General features: G+C 39.2%; 2 protein-coding genes across 3 annotated transcripts in view; one reads left to right on the forward strand and one right to left on the reverse strand.

The window, feature by feature from the left end:
* DNAL1 (dynein axonemal light chain 1) overlaps positions 1–18,115 on the forward strand; it is a 40,672-nt gene extending 22,557 nt beyond the window's left edge. The window contains exons 6-9 of one of the 2 annotated variants that reach the window (XM_059890560.1): positions 1,187–1,242; positions 8,534–8,660; positions 9,499–9,639; positions 12,688–18,115. In XM_059890560.1, the coding sequence (XP_059746543.1) occupies positions 1,187–1,242; positions 8,534–8,660; positions 9,499–9,639; positions 12,688–12,728 (365 nt within the window). In that variant the 3' untranslated portion in view covers positions 12,729–18,115. 2 annotated transcript variants of the gene reach the window in all.
* Positions 18,116–20,026: 1,911 nt separating this feature from the next.
* Positions 20,027–22,679, reverse strand: PNMA1 (PNMA family member 1). Its single transcript, NM_001104991.2, has one exon. It carries the CDS (start codon positions 21,867–21,869, stop codon positions 20,808–20,810), a length of 1,062 nt encoding a protein of 353 aa, NP_001098461.1. The 5' UTR covers positions 21,870–22,679; the 3' UTR covers positions 20,027–20,807.
* Between the last annotated feature and the right edge of the window lie 396 nt (positions 22,680–23,075).

Raw genomic sequence — 23,075 nt, forward strand, 5'->3', positions numbered from 1 at the left:
GAACTGTGGTGCTGGAGAAGATTTTGACAGTCCCTTGGACAGCAAGGAGATCAAACCAGTCAATCCCAAAGGAAATCAACCCTGAATATTCATTGGAAGGACTAATGCTGAGGCTGAAGCTCCAATACTTTGACTACCTGATGCAAAGAGCCGACTCATTGGAAAAGACCCTGATGCTGGGAAAGATTGAGGGCAATCAATTTCCCAGAAGAGAGCGACACAGGATGAGATGGTTGGATGGCATCACTGACTCAGTGGACATGAGTTTGAGCAAACTCAGGGAGGACGTGAAGGACAGGGAAGCCTGGAGTGCTGCAGTTCATGGGGTTGCAGAGTCGGACTCGACTTAGCGACTAAATAACAATGTGGTTAGTAACTACCATATTGGATAGCAGAGTTATAAAAGTTTAAGTTGTGAAAAGTAAATATATAACTTATGCATAAGTAATCACAGTAGATTTTTAGGGCAGAAGTGAGATTGCATGTTTTACTAGAAATCTTTTAATTTTGAAAAATAATATGTGTACATGGTGTTATGCAAATAAGTTCAGAAGAAGCTAAATTAAAAATATCTTCCTCTGCCTGTATACTGACTCTCAGTTCCTCCCCCAAACCAACCACTGTTTCTACTTTTTTTCTTCCAGAAATAACCTTATAGACAAAAGAAACATCCTTTTAAAAAACACAAATAGACTTCTTTTGAAACCAAATTACAATCTAATTATCCTAAAAAATACAACAAAAGATTTTTAAAATGCTAATTCACTTGATTTCGCTTCTTTTGTGGAGTTAGGTGGGGACTACACATGAGAATGTTTCTATTTTCTAGTATAAGCCCTCATACTACAAGAGGTTTGAAATGTATATGCTCCCAAATTTAAAGTTCAAATCTTCTTTACTCTTATTTTATCTGTGTAATATTTCTTACTAGCCAGTAATTTAAATCCATGCATTTCAAATAGCTAAACATTTAAAATTTAATATTGATGTGATATGCAGTTGTAGAGTTTACCTTAGTGATAGGTCAGTGTTATTTCCTACGTGATTACCACTTTTTATTAGTACAGCCTTTCTTATTATATAAGGATATTTATTATATAAATGTATTAAAGCTTTATTATATTAGATTTATAACAATTGTGTGATATGATTCTAATAAAGCAAAATTGCTTTCTTTCCTCTACAGAAAATTTGAGAATATTGTCTTTAGGAAGAAACAACATAAAGAACTTAAATGGACTGGTAGGTTGTTATTTACTACTTAAAAAAGCATACACTCTTTTTCTTGAGTATATAAGTATTACTTGTCTGTTCCAGAAACTTTTTAAAATAGAAAAGCAAATATAAAAAGAACCTATATAAAAAAATACCTATATAAAGAGATGTGGCACATATATGCAATGAAATAATATTCAGCTTTAAAAAAGAACAAATTTGAGTCAGTTCTAGTGAGGTGGATGAGCCTAGAGCCTGTTATACAGAGTGAAGTAAGTCAGAGAAAACCAAATTTAGAATATTAATATATATATGGAATCTAGAAAAATGGTATTAATGAACCTATTTGCAGAGAAGGAATGGAGATGCAGAAGTAGAGCATGGACTTGTAGACACACTGAGAGAGAGAGTGGGATGAGTGGAGAAAGTAGCATCAGCGTATTTGCACTGGCATGTGTAAAATGGATAGCTGGTAAGAAGTTGCTGTATAACACAGGGAGCCCAGCCTGGCGCTTTGATGACCTCAAGGGGTGAGATGGGGGAAGGGGAGGGAGGCTCAACAGGGAGGGGATATGTGTATAATTATGGCTGATTTGCATTGCTTTGTGGCAGAAACCAACAGAACATTGTAAAAATTAAAAAAAAAAAAGAAAAATTACTCTTTGTAAACAGGGGTATTCAGAGGTGAATCGAAGGGTTCTGTGCTGTTCACTTTCAGCAAACAACAAACTTCATCTATTCAGTCTTTAAAAGGAAGCATTACCCAGCAAGCTAACTTCCAAAGAGCGGCTTTGAAACTGCTCCCATTTGCAAGCACTGAGGTTATTGACAGTAAAACAGAAATCCTGTGGGCTGGTTTAAAAAAAAAAAGTACCCATAAACCACTGTTAACATTTTGATTGACATCTTTCTTGCCTTTTTTCCTTTGCTTTGGTGAGAATATAGAAAATGGAATCATACTATACATTTTGTTTTCCATCTCTTTTTTTTTTTACTTAGTATACAAAGATAATGTTTCCATGTCATCCATTCATTCAGCAAATCCATACAGTATATTTCCTGAATGCCTTTTAGCCAGGCAGTGTTCTAGGCACTAGAGATACAGCAGAATATAAAATAAAGTCCTTGTTCTCATTGAACTTATATTGTAGTGGAGGGAGACAGACTAGAAAATAATTGTATAATAATATATCAAGTGGTGAATTCAATGAAGAAAAACAAGGCATATAAGTGAACGTGGATTGATGGGAAGTCCTCTCTGTAGGCTTATAGAGCTGACCAAGGGACCAGCACTCCGGACTGGAGAGGGAGAGCAAGTGCAAATGTCCTGAAACTGAAGCTGCTTGGTTACTTGAGTGAGAGCAAAAATGTTGAATGAGGAACTGCCCTCATTGAGGCTGATGCAGCCAAGAACCTGCCCTCATAGGACATGAAACAATTTTAGATTTTTTTCCCAAGTGGCTTGCAAAGCCATTGGAGGTTTTTGATCAGAGGATATTAAGTTTTTAAAATAATTTGCAACCATATTCTTTTTTAATGACAGCATAATATTCTATTTTATTGATATACCATAATTTATTTAAATAAGTTACTCATTATTCATAATCAATGCTATTATGAGTCTCCTTTTAGTTATATTATTGCATACATCTATGAATAATTCCTTGGATAAACTCCTTGAAATGGAATTGCAGGGTCAAAAGGTATGAATTTCTTTTAAGGTTTTTGTGACATATTATCAAGTTACACTTTGGAAAGGTTGTACGAATTTATACCACCACCAGTAATGTAAGAGGGTTCCTATTTCCCCTTACCAAACATGGATTTGTTAAAATTTTTGACAGTGTATTTTATTTGCATATTTATTGGCCATCTCAATTTCCTTGCAAAGAGGTTGAAATGAAAGAATATTGTAAAACTAGGCAAATTCAGAAAAGATGAAGTTAATTTCTTTTTCTTGTGTATGTTCCCCAAAGACAATAATTTTTAAAAAGTGCATATTGTTAAATACTTCATAAAAACTCTGAAATATTTTGTAACTCTGGTCTCCTGTTCCCCCACCTCACCTCAGTAAGTCTAGCTTGTGCTTCATCAGAGTCATTGAAGTCATTTGAAACTGTTTTGCTTCTGAAACTGGTATACTACAGAATAGTAACTGCCCATGACCAGACAGGCTACAATGGCCACCACCATTCCACCCCTTTGCAGAAACAGCCAAAACACCTGAATAGGAATCAGTGTTCAGAGGAGCCATTTTGGAATTATCTTGAATTATCTGGTAATATCCCCACATCTGCATGTCTGCTTACCCACATAAATTCATAAAATGTTGGAAATTCTTAGAGATTACATTCTGAAGTTAATAAAAGGAAGTTTTTTCCCCAACACAATAGCCAGTAGATGAATTGTTTGCTTTCTAGCTAGATATAATTAATAAAATCCTGCTGCTGCTGCTGCTAAGTTGCTTCAGTCATGTCCGACTCTGCGACCCCATAGACGGCAGCCCTCCAGGCTCCGCCATCCCTGGGATTCTCCAGGCAAGAACACTGGAGTGGGTTGTCATTTCCTTCTCCAATGCATGAAAGTGAAAGTGAAATTGCTCAGTCGTGTCTGACTCTTCAAGACCCGATGGACTGAAGCCTGCCAGGCTCCTCCATCCATGGGATTTTCCAGGCAAAAGAGTACTGGAGTGGGGTGCCATTGCTTTCTCCGAATAAAATCCTAATGATATATAAATTATTTTTATATTCTAAATGATTGGTAAATTTAAAGACATTTTGCCTTCTCTTCATTCTATGAGCTTTAGATGGTAAAATATCATATATAGGGGGACATTATTCATAATGGGCAAAGTATTAAATTGTAGTACAAAATTTCAGAATTTATTATACTTCAGGCTAAACATTACTTTGAATTTTCTATAAAGGAAGAATTTGCAAATAAATACACCCCCAAATTTTTAGGACAAATATGACAGATGCTGGATGTCCCCCCAGGGATTTACTGAACACTAACTAGATTCTTAAATATTGATATGGTGTATAAGTTCTCCCGTGAAATGTAATATATACCTAGAAACCAATAAGAAATGGTAAATATAGGATTAAAGGCATGAATGGAGATATTATCTAGCTGAACCATCACTTAGATCTCTTACTTTCTATAAACTGCTATCAGTAACCGCTAAGTTTTTTGTGTTGCTTTCCCCCACCTCAGTTTGTGTGTGTGTGTGTATGTGTGTGTGCATATACCAAAAACAACATTTAATCCATCTAAAAGCTTTATACTTATGCACAGACTGAAGAAAAATAAGTCTGCATATGGATACAGATGCTGGACTTCAGACAGTTTCACATACTAACTGATTTATTCATCTAGACACATTAGCCTCATAGCATGATTTGAATAGCTGCCTCAGTAACTTACAAATAACTAATATATGAGACATGGAATGTTAAATTGAAGGAAGGGAGTCTATATAAAACTACTTAGGAGAACTATTTGTTGTTGTTGGATTTCCACATTGCTGCTGCTGCTGCTAAGTCGCTTCAGTCCTGTCCGACTCTGTGCGACCCCATAGACGGCAGCCCACCAGGCTCCCCCATCCCTGGGATTCTCCAGGCAAGAACACTGGAGTGGGTTGCCATTTCCTTCTCCAATGCATGAAAGTGAAAAGTGAAAGTGAAGTCGCTCAGTTGTGTCCGACTTTTCATGACCCCATGGACTGCAGCCTACCAGGCTCCTCTGTCCATGGGGTTTTCCAGGCAGGAGTACTGGAGTCGGGTGCCATTGCCTTCTCTGGATTTCCACATTACTGGCTCCTTAACTTTCACACTTCAGTTCAGATGTCACTTCCTCAGAAGAGACCCAACTATCCTAACCTAAAACAGAACTCTAGTCAATAACTCTTACCACTCTTAATTTTCCCCATTTTTCTTATTTGTTTATTCTCTTTCCCTCTATCTCTCCCACTGTTTCTCTCTGTGTCACACACAAATCCTGATAAGTGTATCAGTTTTGTCCATCAGCATCTACACTGGTGCTTGATACATGTAGTGGGCACTCTGTAAATATTTATTGTGACTCCAAATATTTTATTGCTACTTATAAAAACTATTAGGTTAAATTTTTAATTCTAAGAGTAATACATGTAATTGTAAAAAACGAATCAAGCAACTCATAAATAAATGAAATACAAAAGTCTTTCCTCTTTCTACATTAGCTCCATGAATAACAGAAATAATATTTGTATACTTTAAATTTTTTTCTGTGTAGAAACAGACATCTGCGTATGTGTATGTGCATGCAAGTGTGAGTGTATGTATGTTATATTTGTACTGATATATTGTGCATATTTTTCCTGTTTTTTTTTTAATCAGGAATATCCTTCCATGTAAAAACAGGCAGATTTAATACATTCTTTTCCATAGCCGTTGTTTTCTACTTTATCAGTATATACGGCAATGTGTTTAACTATTCCAATACAGCTGAGCATGTAGAGTATTTCCATATATTTTATTAAGGGAGGGGGTCTTTCTCTCTCTCTCTTTCTTTTTTTTTTGCTATTACATATCATACTGTAGTGAACACCTTTTTACATATATCCTTTAGCAATTGTTTGAATATTTACGTAGGCTAGATTCCTAAAAATAGAAAAGCTGAGGTTATTTTTGTGCATTTAAATTTCGACAAGTACCTCACATTGCTCCCATGGGGCTTATGCCAGTCTCCACTGGCATCAGTGGCATAAAAATGAGGGTTACCCCCTCCACCCTCAATATCCATGAGTATTATCCATATTTTTAATATCTGTCAATATGTTAGAAACAATATGTTGTTTTAATCTGTATGATTTTGAACATCTTTTTATATATTTATTTGTTAGCTATGTTTCTTCTTTTGGAAATTGACCTAACATATTTTTTACCCAGTTTCTGCTTTATCTTTTTCTTCTTAAATTCTAGGCACTCCCCAATATTCCTAATAATTATCCAGTATTGATAATTATATAGCAGACTCTTTACATGCATTATCTCACTTGAAACTCATAAGTAGATAATATCCTCATTTTAAGATAAAGAATCCTCAATCTTCATTTTCAGATAAGAAACTGAGGCTCAGATAGTTATGTAAAGTGTCCAAGTATAGTGAGCAGACACTATTAAACCCTGTTGCCGAGATAAGTGGTCTGTAAATAGTTATCGCAGTCTTCAATGTGTATTTACTTTGTCCCAACTATTCTATATCAGTAAAAGAGTAAATTCAGCAAATTGGCTATTTGGAGAATTGATCAAGTTGGCGATGTGAAAACTGACCAGGAGTCCTCACCTGCACATGTAAAATGACACTAAATAAGTGGAAGAACCCTAGAATTGAGCCTAAATTTTCTAATTAGTATTTAATCACTATTTTTTTCTGCTGCCTCACACGTTCTAAACTGGAGATAGGAGATGGATGGGGACGCAGTGCAATGAAAATGTATGTAACAAAGTTTAAATTATCTGAAGACTGATGCTATATATGGTATACTAATTAGATCCTTTGAGAGAAGGTATCAGAATTTACCTGAGAGAGGCTGGTTAAATCACAAAGTTTTAATATAAACTGCTAAGTCGCTTCAGTCGTGTCCGACTCTGTGTGACCCCATAGACAGCAGCCCACCAGGTTTCCCCGTCCCTGGGATTCTCCAGGCAAGAACACTGGAGTGGGTTGCCATTTCCTTCTCCAATGCATGAAAGTGAAAAGTGAAAGTGAAGTCACTCAGTGGTGTCCGACTCTTGGCGACCCCATGGACTACAGCCTACCAGGCTCCTCCGTCCATGGGATTTTCCAGGCAAGAGTACTGGAGTGGGGTGCTATTGAGTTCTAATAAAGTGCTGGAATGGACTGATTTAAAAGTTTTACTTTGAAACTGTTGTTTCTTCTACTTAGAAAGTTGAAATTAAGATAAACTGTGGGCCTTGGGATAACACACAGAACTAACTCAGGCCACTCCATTCTCAGCTTTTCCCCTTGGTTCCATCTGTATGGAAAATGCATTAATGATCTTTATCCAGAGTACATTTATTCTCCTATAGTCTTTGAATTGACAAGTACCAGAACATAGACCTGCGTCCTACATTCTAGACATTAGCATGCAGATGTAGGTAAATTCTTTTGGGTTAAGAGGGGATTGAGGGAGTACCCTGGCAGTCCAATGGTTAAGACTCCACTCTGTCACTGCAGAGTGCACAGGTTCAATCCCTGGTTAGGAAACTAAGATCTTGCATGCTCAGCCAAAAGGGAAAAAAAAAAAAAAAGAGGACCTTGAACGTTGAATTGATTCTGCTTAGTAATTTTTGTTTTTTAAGGAACAAATAATCATTACATTTTGTCTTTTGTATATGAAAGAAAAGGTTTTGTGCTACCATCAGTTATATCTAGCATTTAAGAGTCAGTATGATATAATCTTTATATTGTAACAATCGATTTTGAGTTTTATACATCAAAAAAAAGAAAAAGAAAGAGGTGAATTGATGGAGAGGTAGCAGGATGGATAGATGGACAGATATGCGATAGGAAAAGATAGTAAAATGTTACAGTAGAACCTGTAGTGGATATACGGATATTTACGATAATATTCTTTCAACTTTTTTATGTTTGAAAGTTTTCATAACAAATATTGGGGGAAAAAAACACCCTGAAATTTAGACCTGGGTCTACTTTTTTTCTTTTTCTGCTGCACCCTGTGACACGTGAGATCTTAGTCTCATATGCTGCACCCTCTGCCTTAAAGCACAGAGTCGTAACCACTGGACCACCAGGGAAGTCTCCTAGGTCTACTATCTAATAGCATTGTTGGGAATTTCCTGGCGGTCCAGTGGTGAGGACTCTGAGCTTTCACTGCTGTGGGCCCAAGTTCCATCCCTGGTTGGAGAACCAAGATCCCACAAGCTGCGTGATGTGGTCAAAAACAAAATAGCATTGTGATCTGAGAAAAAGCCCTTAATCTATGTTAGAAATTAAATAACATGATTTTCCTATTTTAAATAAGGATCAAATAATACCATGTATAGGGAAGTAATTTGAAAAGTATACTGTTCAATTAAATAGTACTATTATTCCCCCTCTTGATGATTTCAGTAGCTATTCTTAGTTCAGATTAGTTTGAAGAAAGGAAGAAAATGTTCTACATGGCTTTCTTAATGAGAAAAAACTCCCATACAGCCTTCAGCTCTCCTGCCAGTGGACAGGAGGGTCTCAGTTCTCTCTGAAGGCCATTGTCTTTATATTTTTATATTTTAAAAACGCATGTAAATCAAATTGCTTTCTATTTCAGGAAGCAGTAGGGGACACACTAGAAGAACTGTGGATCTCCTACAATTTTATTGAGAAGTTGAAAGGGATCCATGTAATGAAGAAACTGAAGATTCTCTACATGTCTAATAACCTGGTGAAAGACTGGGGTGAGGCTGGCTCTTTGCTAATCTTCTACCTCATGTTTATAGAAAATAACCCAGTAGGGAACAAGATACAATTGAGGACATTTCTTTCTCAGCACAGAGGGAAATAGCTATATGAGTTCCTATATTTCATCTAAACACTTGACATTTACATTTAAATAGTTACTTAGAAATGATTGTAAGGTCCTAGTCCTATTAATCATGGAAAAAAATTTCAATTATTGTCCAAAGGCTAAAAGGAATCAGTTTAATAATTCTTAGATGGAAGACTTATTTAACATGTAATTGCTTTTCTTTTTTGTTGTACACCATCCATTTAGCATTTTTAAAGCCCTGCTGTGTGCCTTGAACCATGCCAAGCTCTTGAGATACATAATTGAATAGGACACTATGCCTGCCCTCAAGGAGTTCACAGCTTAGTGGGCAAGACTAGTTTATGAGTTAATAATTTGAAAACTGTGTGATACGTTCTACAGTAGAGACTTGAAGTATTCAGAGATGAAGGGATGGGCAGAGACAAAGGCAGTTTAATTTAGCTGATACTGATGCATACAGTATAGAGAAGACCTACCACTGGAGGTTGATTTGTTGATTCTGAACCTCATTTCTTCTTTGTATCCCATCCTTAGGCTAACACAAAGGTAGAAGAGGTATGTCACCCTTTCTATAATGTCTTCAGAGAATGGCTTCCTATGGTATAATTTCCCCTACTTCCTTCAAAACCTAACAAGTTGTTCTGAATAGTCACAAACTAAGAGCTAGTGGTATTGGAATTCAGCCCCTAAAATCATAACGGTAAAACTTGCCATTTTAATATGTAATGTATTCTTTTCACTTGTAGCTGAATTTGTGAAGCTGGCAGAACTGCCATGCCTAGAAGACCTGGTGTTTGTAGGCAATCCCTTGGAAGAGAAACATTCTGCTGAGGGGAACTGGGTTGAAGAGGCAACCAAGAGAGTGCCCAAACTGAAAAAGCTAGATGGTGAGTGACTGTGGGCCAGCTTGGAAATATTTTTTGGGTATAAGAATTGAATTTGTATCATGGAATCATGAAAAGCAGCAAAACTAAAGCAAATGATAGGTTATCTCTCTTCTCCAAGACCATTTCTGTCCATAGGAAATTTTATGGTCCCAGTTTGGGCCAGAATGAGATGAAAAACTTCTAGGATCATCCCTAAACCAAAAGCTTATGAGAAATCTGGGTTTATTCTCAAGTCCCAAAGATATTATATTGCAAAATAATTAGACATAAATAGTAAACAGTTGCTTTTTCACAATTGGATCAAAATTGTAATGTTTTCTCTCCTTCTCCTCCCTAATTTTAGTTTCCCAATACCTAAAACTGGAGAAGGAAATGGCAACTCACTCCAGTATTCATGCCTGGAAATTTCCATGGACAAAGGAGCCTGGCGGGCTACAGTCTATGGGGTCACAAAGAGTTGGACACAACTGAGTGACTGAGCACATGCACTCAATACCTAAGATAGGTGACAATGTCAAGAAAAATCCTTGACTGATTGGGTTCAAGTCCCAGTTCCACCACTTATTAGCTTTTTTGTCATGGGTTCAAGTCCCAGTTCTACCACTTAATAGCTTTTTTTGTCATTTTACTGATTAATAATTCACCTTACCAAACTTTCTTCTTTTGTCATCTAAAAACTAGAAATGATAAAAGTCACAGACCTCTCTGGGTCACTCCTCCTCCCAGTGGTGCTATCAGGAAGCCATTCATGCAGTATGTTCCCTTTTTTCCCTCTGGTCACTTATCAAAGGGTAAAATAACAAAAACTGTAGACTGCCTCTTGTGAGAGGTATAGGAATAAACACGAAGAGGCAAACAGGTTTCTTAGATACTGGTGATGTTCTATTTCTTAAATTGGATGATGGATATATAAAAATTGGTTCTGTTATTCTTTAAATTATTTATATTGTACCTATATGAAAGAATGTTCATAATTTAAAATAAAATAGCAGAAAAGAGAGGGTATGTTAGAGTCTTGGACTTTAGCCTTTTTATGTTCGACTTTGGTTAGACTCCAAAACTATTTGAAATCATTTATCTTCCTTTCTGAATGTGCACAGAAAGTGAATCTCTTCCATTAAGAATAGAAAAGAATCTCTTATGTAGACCCTGAATAGACCATGCCATATTTAGCCTTTTGGACCAAGTATTGCCTTCAGGCCGGTATGAGGAGCCCCTGGAAGAATGACCTTGGTCTACCTTAAACCAGTGAGATAGAACATACATGGCCATGGCTACTAACAAGCCTATTTTTGCTCCTCTTCAGTTGCTTGTAAGAAAAAGTGAGAGATGTTAAAGAGCTAAAATGAAAAAGACAGACTATACCAAATGTTAGTAGAAAATGGAGCAACTAGAACTCTCATAACCTGCTGGACGGCAACATAACTTGGCATAACTTTGGAAAACTAGCATTATCTACAAAAGCACTACATACACATGCCTTATGACCCAGCAGATTTTCTCCTAGTTACATACCCAAAAGAAAAGAGTATGGATGTTTACCAAAAGGCAGTATGACAATGCTTATAGCACCACTATTTTAATAACTGTACATTGGAAACAACCCAAATGCCCACCAACAATAAATAAATTACGACATATTCGTACAATGGAACATTAAACAACAATGAGAATGAATGAACTATAATTTCACACAATGTACATGAATGATACAAACATATTGTTGAGCAAAAGAAGCCAAACACAGAGTATATGCAATATCGTTCTATTCATACCAATTTCAAAATCAGGCAACATAATCTATGGTGTTAGACATTAGGATAGAATATACCTTTTGTTGGGGGACAATGACGAGAAGGGGGCTTGAGGAAGTTTAGGGGATTCTGATAATGTTCTCTTCCTAATCTGGGTGCTGGTTACCAGATATGTCCATTTTGGGTACGGCTATCAATCTGCATACTTACAGTTTGTGTACTTTGTATTTCAACAAGACATTCACTAGCCCCCATAAACAGATGCTGTGGGAAGTACAGAGAGGTAAAACTCTGCTCAATGCCATAAAGAAGAATCACACAGGAAGAGGCACTGGAGTTGGTTCTTAATTAAAGCTAGGGCTTAGATGGGAGGTGTGTTGGGAAGGCCATTCCAAAATGGAGGAACTTTGTTAACCAAGAATCCAGAGGTGTAGTGGTTTGCAAGATAAGTTTGGGAAACAGTTGAGTTGATCAGTTTATCCGGAGTGGAGGGTGACTGATTGAAGAGGTAAGACAGAATAGTTGACTAAGGTCAAATTATGCTGCTGCTGCTACGTCGCTTCAGTCGTGTCCGACTCTGTGCGACCCCATAGACGGCAGCCCACCAGGTTTCCCCATCCCTGGGATTCTCCAGGCAAGAACACTGGAGTGGGTTGCCATTTCCTTTTCCAATGCATGAAAGTGAAAAGTGAAGGTGAAGTCGCTCAGTCATGTCCGACTCTAGCGACCCCATGGACTACAGCCCACCAGGCTCCTCCGTCCATGGGATTTTCCAGGCAAGAGTACTGGAGTGGGGTGCCATATGGGCATGCTTCAAATGCCAGAGCTCAGAAATGGGTTTGCCCAGTGAGAGCTGAGGTTGTATTTTGTTTTTTGTTCCTTGGTTCTTTTTATTTTTTTCCAATTTATCCTCAATGTTTAATATCTGGGGGAGTAACATGGAAATTCAGATTCTGGCAATACTGGGATTGCATATCTTATTGTGAAAAATGAGTATTTCTTTGTGTTTAATGTACAGACGTTTTCTTGTGTTATAGGGCCTTATTTTTCTGCCTGGTACCTGTAGGTGTTTTTATTTGCAGCTCTTCATTTGGGGAGCTGAATATTTATAATTACCTAATCAGCTTGGAAATTCTTCTTAGAGGTTTTTTAGATAACTTGAAAAGATTATTTTGTGGTATCATTTTATTATAGCACACTTCACAGCATCCTCAGGTTTACAAAAAAATATTTTCATGTAGAATTTCACAATCTCTTGAGAATGACCAGAAATAATTTTCTTTTTCATTTTTAGGTACCCCAGTAATTAAAGAAGATGAGGAAGAAGATAACTAACACTACGTTTTCCACTTTGTGTTAACTTATTTAAATGTCATAAGAATAGATAAGTTTTGTATAGTTGTTTATTTTAAAGATTCTGTGTGGGGCAAATGGTTCTTAGACCTCTCATTCCTATCTTTTATTCTCTTAAACCTATTCAGTATCTCTCCCCCACAACAACACCAACCTTATATATTCTAGTTCTCTTTTTAGAAACTACACATTTTCAGGTTTTGTCTTCAGTCCCAGTTACATACTGTGTGGCCCCATCTACTGAAACCTTCATAGACCAGTCATTTTTAATAACAAAAGAAATGTGTTGCTTTATTCAGTTTGTTTAGATTTGTTTTAGGCCAGACATTTAAATATATATACTTAACTATTGAATCTGTAGGCCATCTTTCCTGAAGGTCCATCTCTTTATGACTCAGAAGCACAAATATGCCATGCCTTTGGTTCGGGAAGAGTTCCTCTTAGAATTACAGCAGCAGCCCTAGAATCAAGACACCAAAGTCGAATTGGAAAAGTTAGAGTGAAAAAAGGAAAAATGAGTACCTTGGAGGCCTTATAAGCCCATGTTGTATTTACTTATCTTTTGTTCCACAAGTGTGCGCATTGTCAACTGGAATTTACGTTGTGTTGACCTGCATGTCCACTCAAGTCCTGTACACAATCAGCCAATTGTTCTGTGATCCAGGTCAGTGGTTAAAATGACTGTCATGATCACTCCTTTGACCTGTACTTTGGCCTTATTACACATGTGGACCTAATCTTAGGCACACTTTTTTGGTTTATAGTTCCTTATTTGTTAAATAAGGAAATGTATATAAGCAGTAGTTATATTTGAATTCCTAGCTTAAATGTTGGCCATTCATATTTTTTAAAATTTGCCCTAATAACTTCGGTCTGTTGACTGTCACGTTGAAAGAAATAATTGTTGTGAAGGTAAAGAACTTAAAAGACTGGATTTGGTATCTTTCAATAAGTCAAATTTAGTATTTCAAAGTATATTTTTAGAAATGTTTAAGTTAAACAGCTCTAAAAATAAATTATGTAAATGGTTGTGGAAGGAAAAGATGTTTCATTATGGAATCCCAGGCAAATGGCAATATTTTTAAGGATTGCCTCTTCTGTGAAGGATACTAGGTGATTTAACCTCAAAACTGCAAAGCAATAGCTGGATGCAGAGTTTAGAATTTATCATATAAGAAAAATTTGTTTTTGGAAAATGCAAGATATGGTAGTCAGTAATCCAGATGAAGTCCATAGTAGTCTGTGACTGGGTCACTGATAGACTGCAAAAAAGAAGAAGAGGCCCTCTGCCAAATTGTGCCTAAAGTCCCTCAACCAGAGATTATTAATGGTTGCTATTAATATTTCCCCATTTACTTATGTAAAACCAGTCAAAGAAACAAAAGTAGTCCTGGCTTTCAGAAGTTTGCAGCTATTTTAGTAGGAACTACATGATTTCTCTGAATCACTCTGATCAAAAGGGACCCACTGCTTTGACAATCAATTCTAAATAAGTCTAGTGCTTTTTTAGCTTCTTTATGCTCTTCCTTAGTTTGATAGGAAGAAATCTTTGCTCTGACTGGCTTATACATTCAGAGCCTTTGAGTATTTTTTTCTGAACCATAGGCAATGAGAATTACCCTTGGTGATATTTAAGGCCCATAAACTAAGAGGGAAGACGATCTTTTCTTGTACTTTGCACTTCATCTAGTAAGTAAGTTTGAAGCCATATTGCTATGCATGGATGTATTTTCAAAAGTTATGCTGGAAGTGAATATAATAGGGAATGAATGAATGACTTCATATTGAATTTATTTATAAAATGGCTTACACTGTTGATGATTGACTTTTTTGAATTCTGTAGTATAGAAACTAATTTTCTTTTTCTCCTTTTTTTTAAAAAAGTTTTAATTGGAGGATAATTGCTTTATCTCCTTGTTTCTTAATGTCTTTTAATCACTGGTAGTTCTCAGAGAAGTGTAAGGTGCTTTTCTGTGTTAATTTCACACACAATTTATAGTTCAGTTTCACTCAGCAAATATTTGAATGACTTCTGTGCATCCTTTTCTTAGAATTAGAGCGAGAATTCATGTCATTAGAAAATGAAAGATAAGGTATATGAAGAAGTTCAGAATATTCTTTCAACTAATTCTTTATGTCATCCTTTACTGCTGCAAATTTAGCTGATAGTAAATGCCTTTGGTTTATGCTTCTAGGATTAGATATTTGACCTACTTGAAGTGGATTCTGTGTTCCTTGCTTAAGACATAATGCCATTTTAGTGGATCATTCAATTTCTTCTATTCCTGTAGTGATGGAATCAGTGAAAGTGAAAAGTGAAGGTCACGGTTGTGTCTGACTCTTTGTGATCCTGTGGACTGTAGCCTGCCAGGCTCCTCTGTCCCTGGAATTCTCCAGGCCAGAATACTGGAGTGGGTAGCTGTTCCCTTCTCCAGGGAATCTTCCTGACCCAGGGATTGAACCAGGGTCTCCTGCATTGCAGGCAGATTCTTTACCAGCTGAGCTACCAGGGAATCAGTACAGTATTTTAATTTTTCACAGGAAATTTTATTATAGCCTACTGAGGAATTCAGCTTTCCTATGCTCCCTAACTCTAAGCTTATATTGTATTACCTAGTCAGGTTTTGAAAGATTTTTGTGTTCTTTGTAAATAGGAGTGTGTTCCTTTAAACCAGAGTTTCTCAACCTGGCACTATTAATATTTTACGCTGGATAGTGTTGCAGGGTATGGCTGGCTGTTCCTTGTAGTAGGGGATGTTTAGCAGCATCTCTGGCTTTTACACACTAGATGCCAGTAGAACACTCTCCCATGTTGTGACAACCAAAAGTGTCTGTAGACATCGCCATCTGCCCTGTGGGGCACAAGGTTGGGAACAGATTCGCCCCTGGTTAAGAACCAGTGCTTTGTAGAAACATTCCTTTTTCCAAGGTCCATTTATTTTCATTCTGTAGTCATATGCTCGGAGAAGGCAATGGCACCCCACTCCAGTACTCTCGCCTGGAAAATCCCATGGATGGAGGAGCCTGGGAGGCTGCAGTCCATGGAGTCGTTAAGAGTCTGACACAACTGAGAGACTTCACTTTCACTTTTCATTTTCATGCATTGGAGAAGGAAATGGCAACCCACTCCAGTGTTCTTGCCTGGAGAATCCCAGGGACGGGGGAGCCTGGTGGGCTGCTGTTTATGTGGTCGCACAGAGTCGGACATGACTGAAGCGATTTAGCAGCAGCAGCAGTCATATGCTACCGGAGTTGTTTCAGAGGTGATATATTTGATAATCATGGATAGAAGGAAATGGTCACTGGTGTTTTCCTTGTAATGCTGTTTTTAATAATTTTCATGTAACATTAGAAACTCAGGGCTGGAAGGCTCAACTTATGTTTTTCAGCAGGGTCTCTACTTTTATTGTTTAGCATTCTTACTTAGGACAATAAGTGTTAACCTACCTCTCCTTACTATCAACAGAATCCAATTTTATGATAGATTTTGCTTTGTCTCTGAAGTTTAACATTTTGAGTGTAGAAAACAGATCATCATTCTTTAGGTGTTCATTCTTTATTCATTGTCCAATAATGCACAAATTTTGTAGACTGTAGCAGTCATTAAATACAGAAAAATATTGTATAAAATTTGGTAATTATATATGAAAGTAGCTGGCATAGACACTAACTTTGCATGTGATCAGAAGAATGTCTGGTCATAATTGCCCAGTAACTTGGTATGGTTACTGGATCTATTCCACAAATAGAGGTGGTATAAGACATGTTAATGTGGTTCCTGTGTAAAGAGAAAATTTGACTTGAATAGACGCTTCTGATACCTCTTACCAGTTGGCCTCAAGTAGAATGAGGAGGAGTAAGAAATGAATCTTAACAGTTAACTTATCCTCAGAGTTGGTGATGTGTAAGTTGAGTTGAAGGTAGTTGTCTATGTGACCCAGAATCTTCCAGCTGGATTTTTCTTAGGACAAAATGGAAAATGCGTAGGGCCTGGAAAGGTTGGATTAAGTGACTAACTTAAAAAAAAAGAACTGGGGGGAAGTGTCAAAGCATTGATCATGAGTAGTCTGATTGTCTAAACTGCAATCTAATTGTCTGTTCACAGAGACCCTACGTTGTAAATATTGGCAAAGGGAGAAAAATAACTGTTAAATTGGAAGTTATCCTTTAGCAGAAATCAGTTCCTTTGGCATGCATTTTATTTATTTGGCCTGCTTAATATGTCTGTAAATAACTGAATATAAAACAAATTCAGTGCAGCAGAGCTGGTGCTTCTGACACAGCTAACTTGACCATATTCCTTTATCTTCACTTTAGCATGAGTGTTTTTAACTATAAAGTAAGTGCAATAAAAAAAAAAAATTAAGGGTATGTTTTTTTAAAAAATCACTGAACTTTTAGAAATCCCTCATTTATATCTCCATTCCTGCCTTATTATCAACCAGCGACTACAAAGAAAGAAAATGAACAAGTAGACTGAGTCTTACCTTTTTCTAACCTAAGATAAATTTTCACTTGACATTTGGAGGAGTCATAACTGGATTCTAGTTAATTTCCCATATTGGGCTGGTTAGAAGGAACCAGCCAACAAAATTATGATCTAGCAAATTTAACAAGGAGGTGAGGGAGAGGAAGCTATTTTACAGTCGATTTGCACTTTAAAATGAACTGGATGTTGGTGAAAAGTACTCTCAAAGGGCAGATGGGTAAATACCCAGCCTGCATGTGGATATTAGAGAATTAAAGTTCATCCTTGCTTGTTCTGAGCCCACCGGAGCAGTAGTTCTGTGTCATCATAATCAGAGTCAGGATTTCCTTATTTCCCTAGTTGGTGTCATCTTCCATGTCTGCTACATGAAGTCATCCCTCTGGGGGATTTATTAAGTAGAATTCTGCTACTCAGAATGGAAACTTTGTGAGTTATCTTTCCTACATCTAGATTTAAAAAGTTAATTTAGATGTTGGCTAGATTAAGTTGTGGCTAATGTTACAACGGTGGGATGTTCTTTGCTTTTTTGATCAGCAGGGTACCTGCCTCTGAGGTGCTATTGCCTAGAGGGATCAATATCAAAAGACCAGTGAGTTGGTAGCTGTAGAGAATATGCATACAGGCAGCTCCTTCTCCCAGGGTGTCAGTCATGGTCATGAGCATCATTCCAGAATCTTTGGCTTCTAGAACCAACTCCATTCTGAAGAACATTTTAACATGTATTAATACTTTAGTAATAATCTTTTATATGCAGGAATTTTGTAGCATGACTTTATGACTAAACTTATTGTGTTAAATTATTTAGAAATGTTGAGTTTCCGAATGTTATTTTGTGAGACTTGTTTTAAAACAGTAATAAATTGTGTTATTTTATAGAAAATCTATTTGTATCTTTTTTGATTACTGTCCATTAGTTTTAACTAATATAGAGCAATTATGTGAACTCTCAATGATATTCAGTTCCAAAGAAATTCAGTCTTTGGATGACATTCCACACAGCTTGTGTGTGAGTGAGAGGGAGAAAAAGAAGGGGGGATTGACTCATTTCTTTGTGCTAAAATTATTTTTCAGTAGTTTACTCCTCTCTCAGGTTTCTAAGTCTTACCCAGTTCTCTGGGCACCATTTCAAATGACTTAAGATCCTGGAAGAAGCACTTCCAGAGACAGCAAGTTACTACTGCACTTGGCCGTTGCTAGTCCTCTCCTCATCTCCAGAAGTGTACAAGGTTAAGCTTGGCAGATAGGCCCTTGATTTGTTGCCTGAAATGGCCTGGTGTTGGCTAGCTCTTTTCTGATACACAAGAAACAGGAAGAACCCAGCAATAGCAATGATATTACACATTTTCCCAGCACATATTCTATGCTGTCAAATGTAACTCTGGTCACAGAATGGGACTGTATTGCAGTTTCTGCTTCTTTATTCCACAGTTCTTTGATTATGAGGATATGTTTCTTGCTGTTGTCCTCCTTTATAAAGCAGATTTTGAGCCTATAAAGAGAAAACCTTAATTCAGATCATAAATAGCACGTTATTTTCAGTTCATTGTTTTCTAGAATAAAGGGTGAACATCTAGAATTCTGACATTGTTTTCTGCCATATATATGTATTGCATTAGTATGTGTGTATGTATATGTAGATATATGCAATTATAGTGAGAGAATCCTAAGTGATGACTTTCCCTCCTAAAATGCAATCAATTCTGCAGCCATAAAAAGATATTGTGTATCCCTATATATGGATAAAGTATGTCCATATTGGGTAAAAAACATGAAGAACCTATTACTTCTTTTTGTTATGAGTGTAATATGTGTATATGTGTATGGTGGGAAGAGGGTGTATGTTTATGATGGCATGTTGGTGAGAAGGTGGGAGTGAGTGTGTGAAGACAGGATTGTGAGAGGTGAGGAGAGTGTGTACCAGTGCCAAGCCTGTGGGAGTGGAGGAGGAGGTTATGAGTGGGGAAGAGGGGGATGCAGACATGCTTGTGGAGGTGAGTTAAGGTCTGCAAATGTGTTGTGGGGGTCAAAGATGTGACGTGTGTGTTGAGAGAAGAAAGGAAGATGGAGGAACAGACATGGTAAGTGAGGACATGAATGAGTGTACAGAAAAATATACCCATACAAAAATATACCATATACCAATTATCAGCCTTTATAAATAAGTTTACCTTGTGATCATTACACAGACCAGCTAGCCTTGTTACTATGGGAAAACTCCACTGAACTCTTATGTTCATTTAATCACTTCTGGATTTACTAGAATTTCAAAAGATGGACAACTTCAGTCACTGAATCTCTAGAACCAAATAAACATGTTTTAAGTTGTATTTCTCTTTTTATATCCTCTTGATATAAGTGACTGCTGTGATACTGAACCATCAATTTTATACAAGTATGATGAGTTATTATTCCTGCAGTGAAACAGTTTTAGCTGAAAAAAGATTTACAAGGGCGGCAGGGGGTGGGGGCATGGGGGGTGCGGGGGAAGCATTGCTAGATAACCTCCTAAACTCCATTTCAGGATTTTCTAACATTTTATAGTAAGTTAATATTTAGTTTATAGTAAGTTAATATTTAGTTGATTTTGCCTTCAAACACTTCTCTGGTAGAAAACATGCAAAGATTGAATATATTGAAAGGTACTGCAACTTCAAATTACATAGTATGATATAAAACTTAAAAGAACTGAGGTTTGGGGTTTTTTTCAGTGACATGGCGAAGTCTTCCTAAGAAGATCATAGAGCTTAATTACACTGAAATTTTTCATACATGTCAGAAAAACAAGACAAGAGAATTTAAAAAATATTTTTATTAATAAACACGTATTTGATAACTTCAAACTGAGAACCAGCATGAACAAGGTAAACTACTCTTCAATGATAAAGATTTGAAATGGGGGAATAGATACTGAGCTGGTTCATATTAACCTCCCTGTTCTATTCCTATCTTGTTCAGTGAAGACTTGATACACAACTCTGTAAGTGCAGTATTTCTAACACCTCCTTTTACAGCCTCAGAACGCGTCTCAGTTAAACTGATCTAGATGTTTAAAGATGAAAAATGAGAAATTTGCACTGGAAAGTTGAATAATATCTAATTCACACTTCTTTCCATTAATATAAATCAGGAACAATTTACAGTAAACACAAAAACTACTCACAAGAGTAGTAATAACAACAGTTCACATTTTTACTCAACACTTCCTGTGTGAGCCATGCCATGCACTAAACTTCTGAACACACAATTTCACATTCAGTTACCTCTGGGAAGTGTCACGAGTTCCCATGGTTTTCACAACTGATGATGATGCCATGATGACAGCTTGCAGCACTGACAACTTGCACTGTCCAAGCCTTTCCCTGGCATTGTGGCTGACATGACTCACTTGTACTGCAGCAGCTCTGGTGCTCGCTTGCAAGGTTTTACCAATGTTAACGTCAATATGCAGGCCTGACTTACCCCAGGAAAATCACACTAAGTCTTTACCACTAGGTGACATACCTGCAGGACAGCACAGAAACACGAAAAGCAGCTGTGATCTAGGTCTGCACTAAAGTCCGTTTTCTCGGGACTCAGAAGTGCCCCTCCAGGCCTAACTGCAAGAGGGCGGCTTCAGCTGCCGCCTCCTCTTCCTTGGCCTCCTCCTCACGGATCTGCACAAGCAACTGGAAGAGGTTAGGGGCCGGCCCTTCCGCAGCCCCGGTCAGCCATAGCTGCCTTCGGATGGCCCCGCTGTGGTTGGCCCCCGCAATGACTTGTTCCAGGCGGGCTTGGTTCACGTTCTCTTTATCTATGGCTCCCTTCTCCACCACCTTCTGCAGCAGGGGCTCCAGACGAATGACATAAGCAGATAATTTTTCTCCCGGGTTCTGGTAAGTGTTCAGAAATCTGACCTGCACATCCCTGGAGCTCTCCACGCTTCCAAACACCTGCTCAAGTGCCTTCAGGCATTCGGCGGTGGTAATATCTGGGTTGTTGGTCTTGAGGATGCGGATGACATCAGCGGCAGGGCCTCGAAGACTCTCCATCAACCGCCGCCTCTTTTCTATATCAGACACCTGCCACTCCTCAATGACCTCATTAGCGTGTTCCAGCCAGGGCTCAAATGTCTCCTCCCCAGGCCCCGGGATGTCCCTCCCCGAGAACAACGTCAGCTTCTTGTACCATATGGACTCTATAAGAGGCTTAATAACATTATCCAAAATATAGTTTAGCATCTCTGCTGGCATATCTGGGCCTGGGGCTGGAGAGGAGTTCTCAAACCCAAGGACACGGGCAACATCTTGCACAGTCCATCCCTCTCGGGCTAGGAAGAGATGCAACCTTTCTAGAAATTCAGCGTCGGAAGTCGGAGGCTTAAAGACTACTTTCCAGACCCCTCCTTTACCCGGCATCTCCCTGGGGATGGCAGCGTAATCCACAGTGCCAGTGAGCTCTAACAAGGCTGCTTTGGCATTCTCTTCCCTCCAGAACATTCTCCCAAGCACTCGATAGTGCACCTGGGGCATCGCAGCCTGGAGGGTCTCTTCGATTTCAGCCTCATCGCAGTTCACCGGGATCCCCCAGACCAGCAGGGCTCTCTGGGAATTCACATCCATCCCTCTACACCAGTCTTCCAACAGTGTCATCGCCATTTCCCCAACTATCAAGGGCCCCTGATAGTTGGGTTATCAGGGGGTTAGATACGAGTCAAAACTGTGGCTCCCTGTGCTAAAGGACTTAGGACGACAGCGGACACTCCCCTGCAATTTGCCCGAGGAGTCAAGCTTCACGCAATCACAATTAACGAACGACACCAGAATCCGGCTCTCGTCCTTTCACTGCCCCCACCAACGTCCGTCCTCCACGTCCTCGGAGCGAAACTTGGGGGATGCTCAGTCACGCGCCCAACGCCATCTTGTGTCTCCGATCGGCATCCGCGGGCCCGGTCCCGCACCTGCAGGCAGGGTGTCGCGTCTCGGCGCAGAGGCCCGGAGGGAAGACAGGCGGAGATGGCAGGAGACGCCGCGCTCTGAAGAGGCCGCCGGGGTGTGATCCCGGGGCGTGGCCGCCCGTTCTCCGCAGCTCAGGCGCCGGCCACTCGCTGCTGCCCCTCCTGGCATCAACCCGGCTTCCGCGGTCAGAGCTCGGCCTTCAGGCGCGCGAGGAGCCGCTCTTCTGCAGACTGCGAACTGTGCCGCCCCTGCAGGGGGAGACTGTCCAGAGGTCGCCGCGAGGCCAGCCCAAGAGCGGCTTCTTCACTGGCGCAGGTACACCCCTCTGGGCGGCGACGACAGTCGGATACCCTGAGCACCAGCAGCCGAGGCGCGGGAAGGAGGCGGAAGCGAGGCTAGAGGCGGCGCCGGCGAAGGCAGGCCGCAGGGGCTGCGCGTGGGCTGCGGCGAGCTGACCCGGAACGGAGAGGCTGCCGGCCTGACTGACCCGCAGCCAGCCCAGGCGTTACTGCGGCAGCGAGGGGCGGGGCCGGCCGGCGAGTGGCTTTCGCCCCGCCCCCGCATCCGAAGCCTGCGCGAGCGTAGCCAAGGCAACGGCGGCCTGGAAGACTCCAGACCCTGACGCTCCGGCTGCCTGCGGTTGCCATGGTGCTAGCAAGGGACTCGCGGAGCGTTCTCTGATGGCGCATTTCCTTTTTCACACTTTCCAGATTTTTTTTTTTCCTTTTTAAACAAAGCACTGTGTTTAAAAGTTTAATTCTGGAGTGCATTGAAAATGATATGAGTCTGTCAAGGAAGACTTAACTCACGTCGCTCCTTCAACCAGTCCAGTTCAGTCGCTCAGTCATTTCCGACTCTTTGCGACCCCATGGACTGCAGCACGCCAGGTCTCCTTGTCCACTCCCA

Source organism: Bos taurus, chromosome 10 (assembly GCF_002263795.3).
Source record: "Bos taurus isolate L1 Dominette 01449 registration number 42190680 breed Hereford chromosome 10, ARS-UCD2.0, whole genome shotgun sequence".
NCBI lineage: Eukaryota > Metazoa > Chordata > Mammalia > Artiodactyla > Bovidae > Bos > Bos taurus.

Coding starts and splice junctions, on each gene's coding strand:
- PNMA1 (NM_001104991.2), bottom strand. CDS start 21,869: ATGGCGATGACACTGTTGGAAGACTGGTGTAGAGGGATGGATGTGAAT.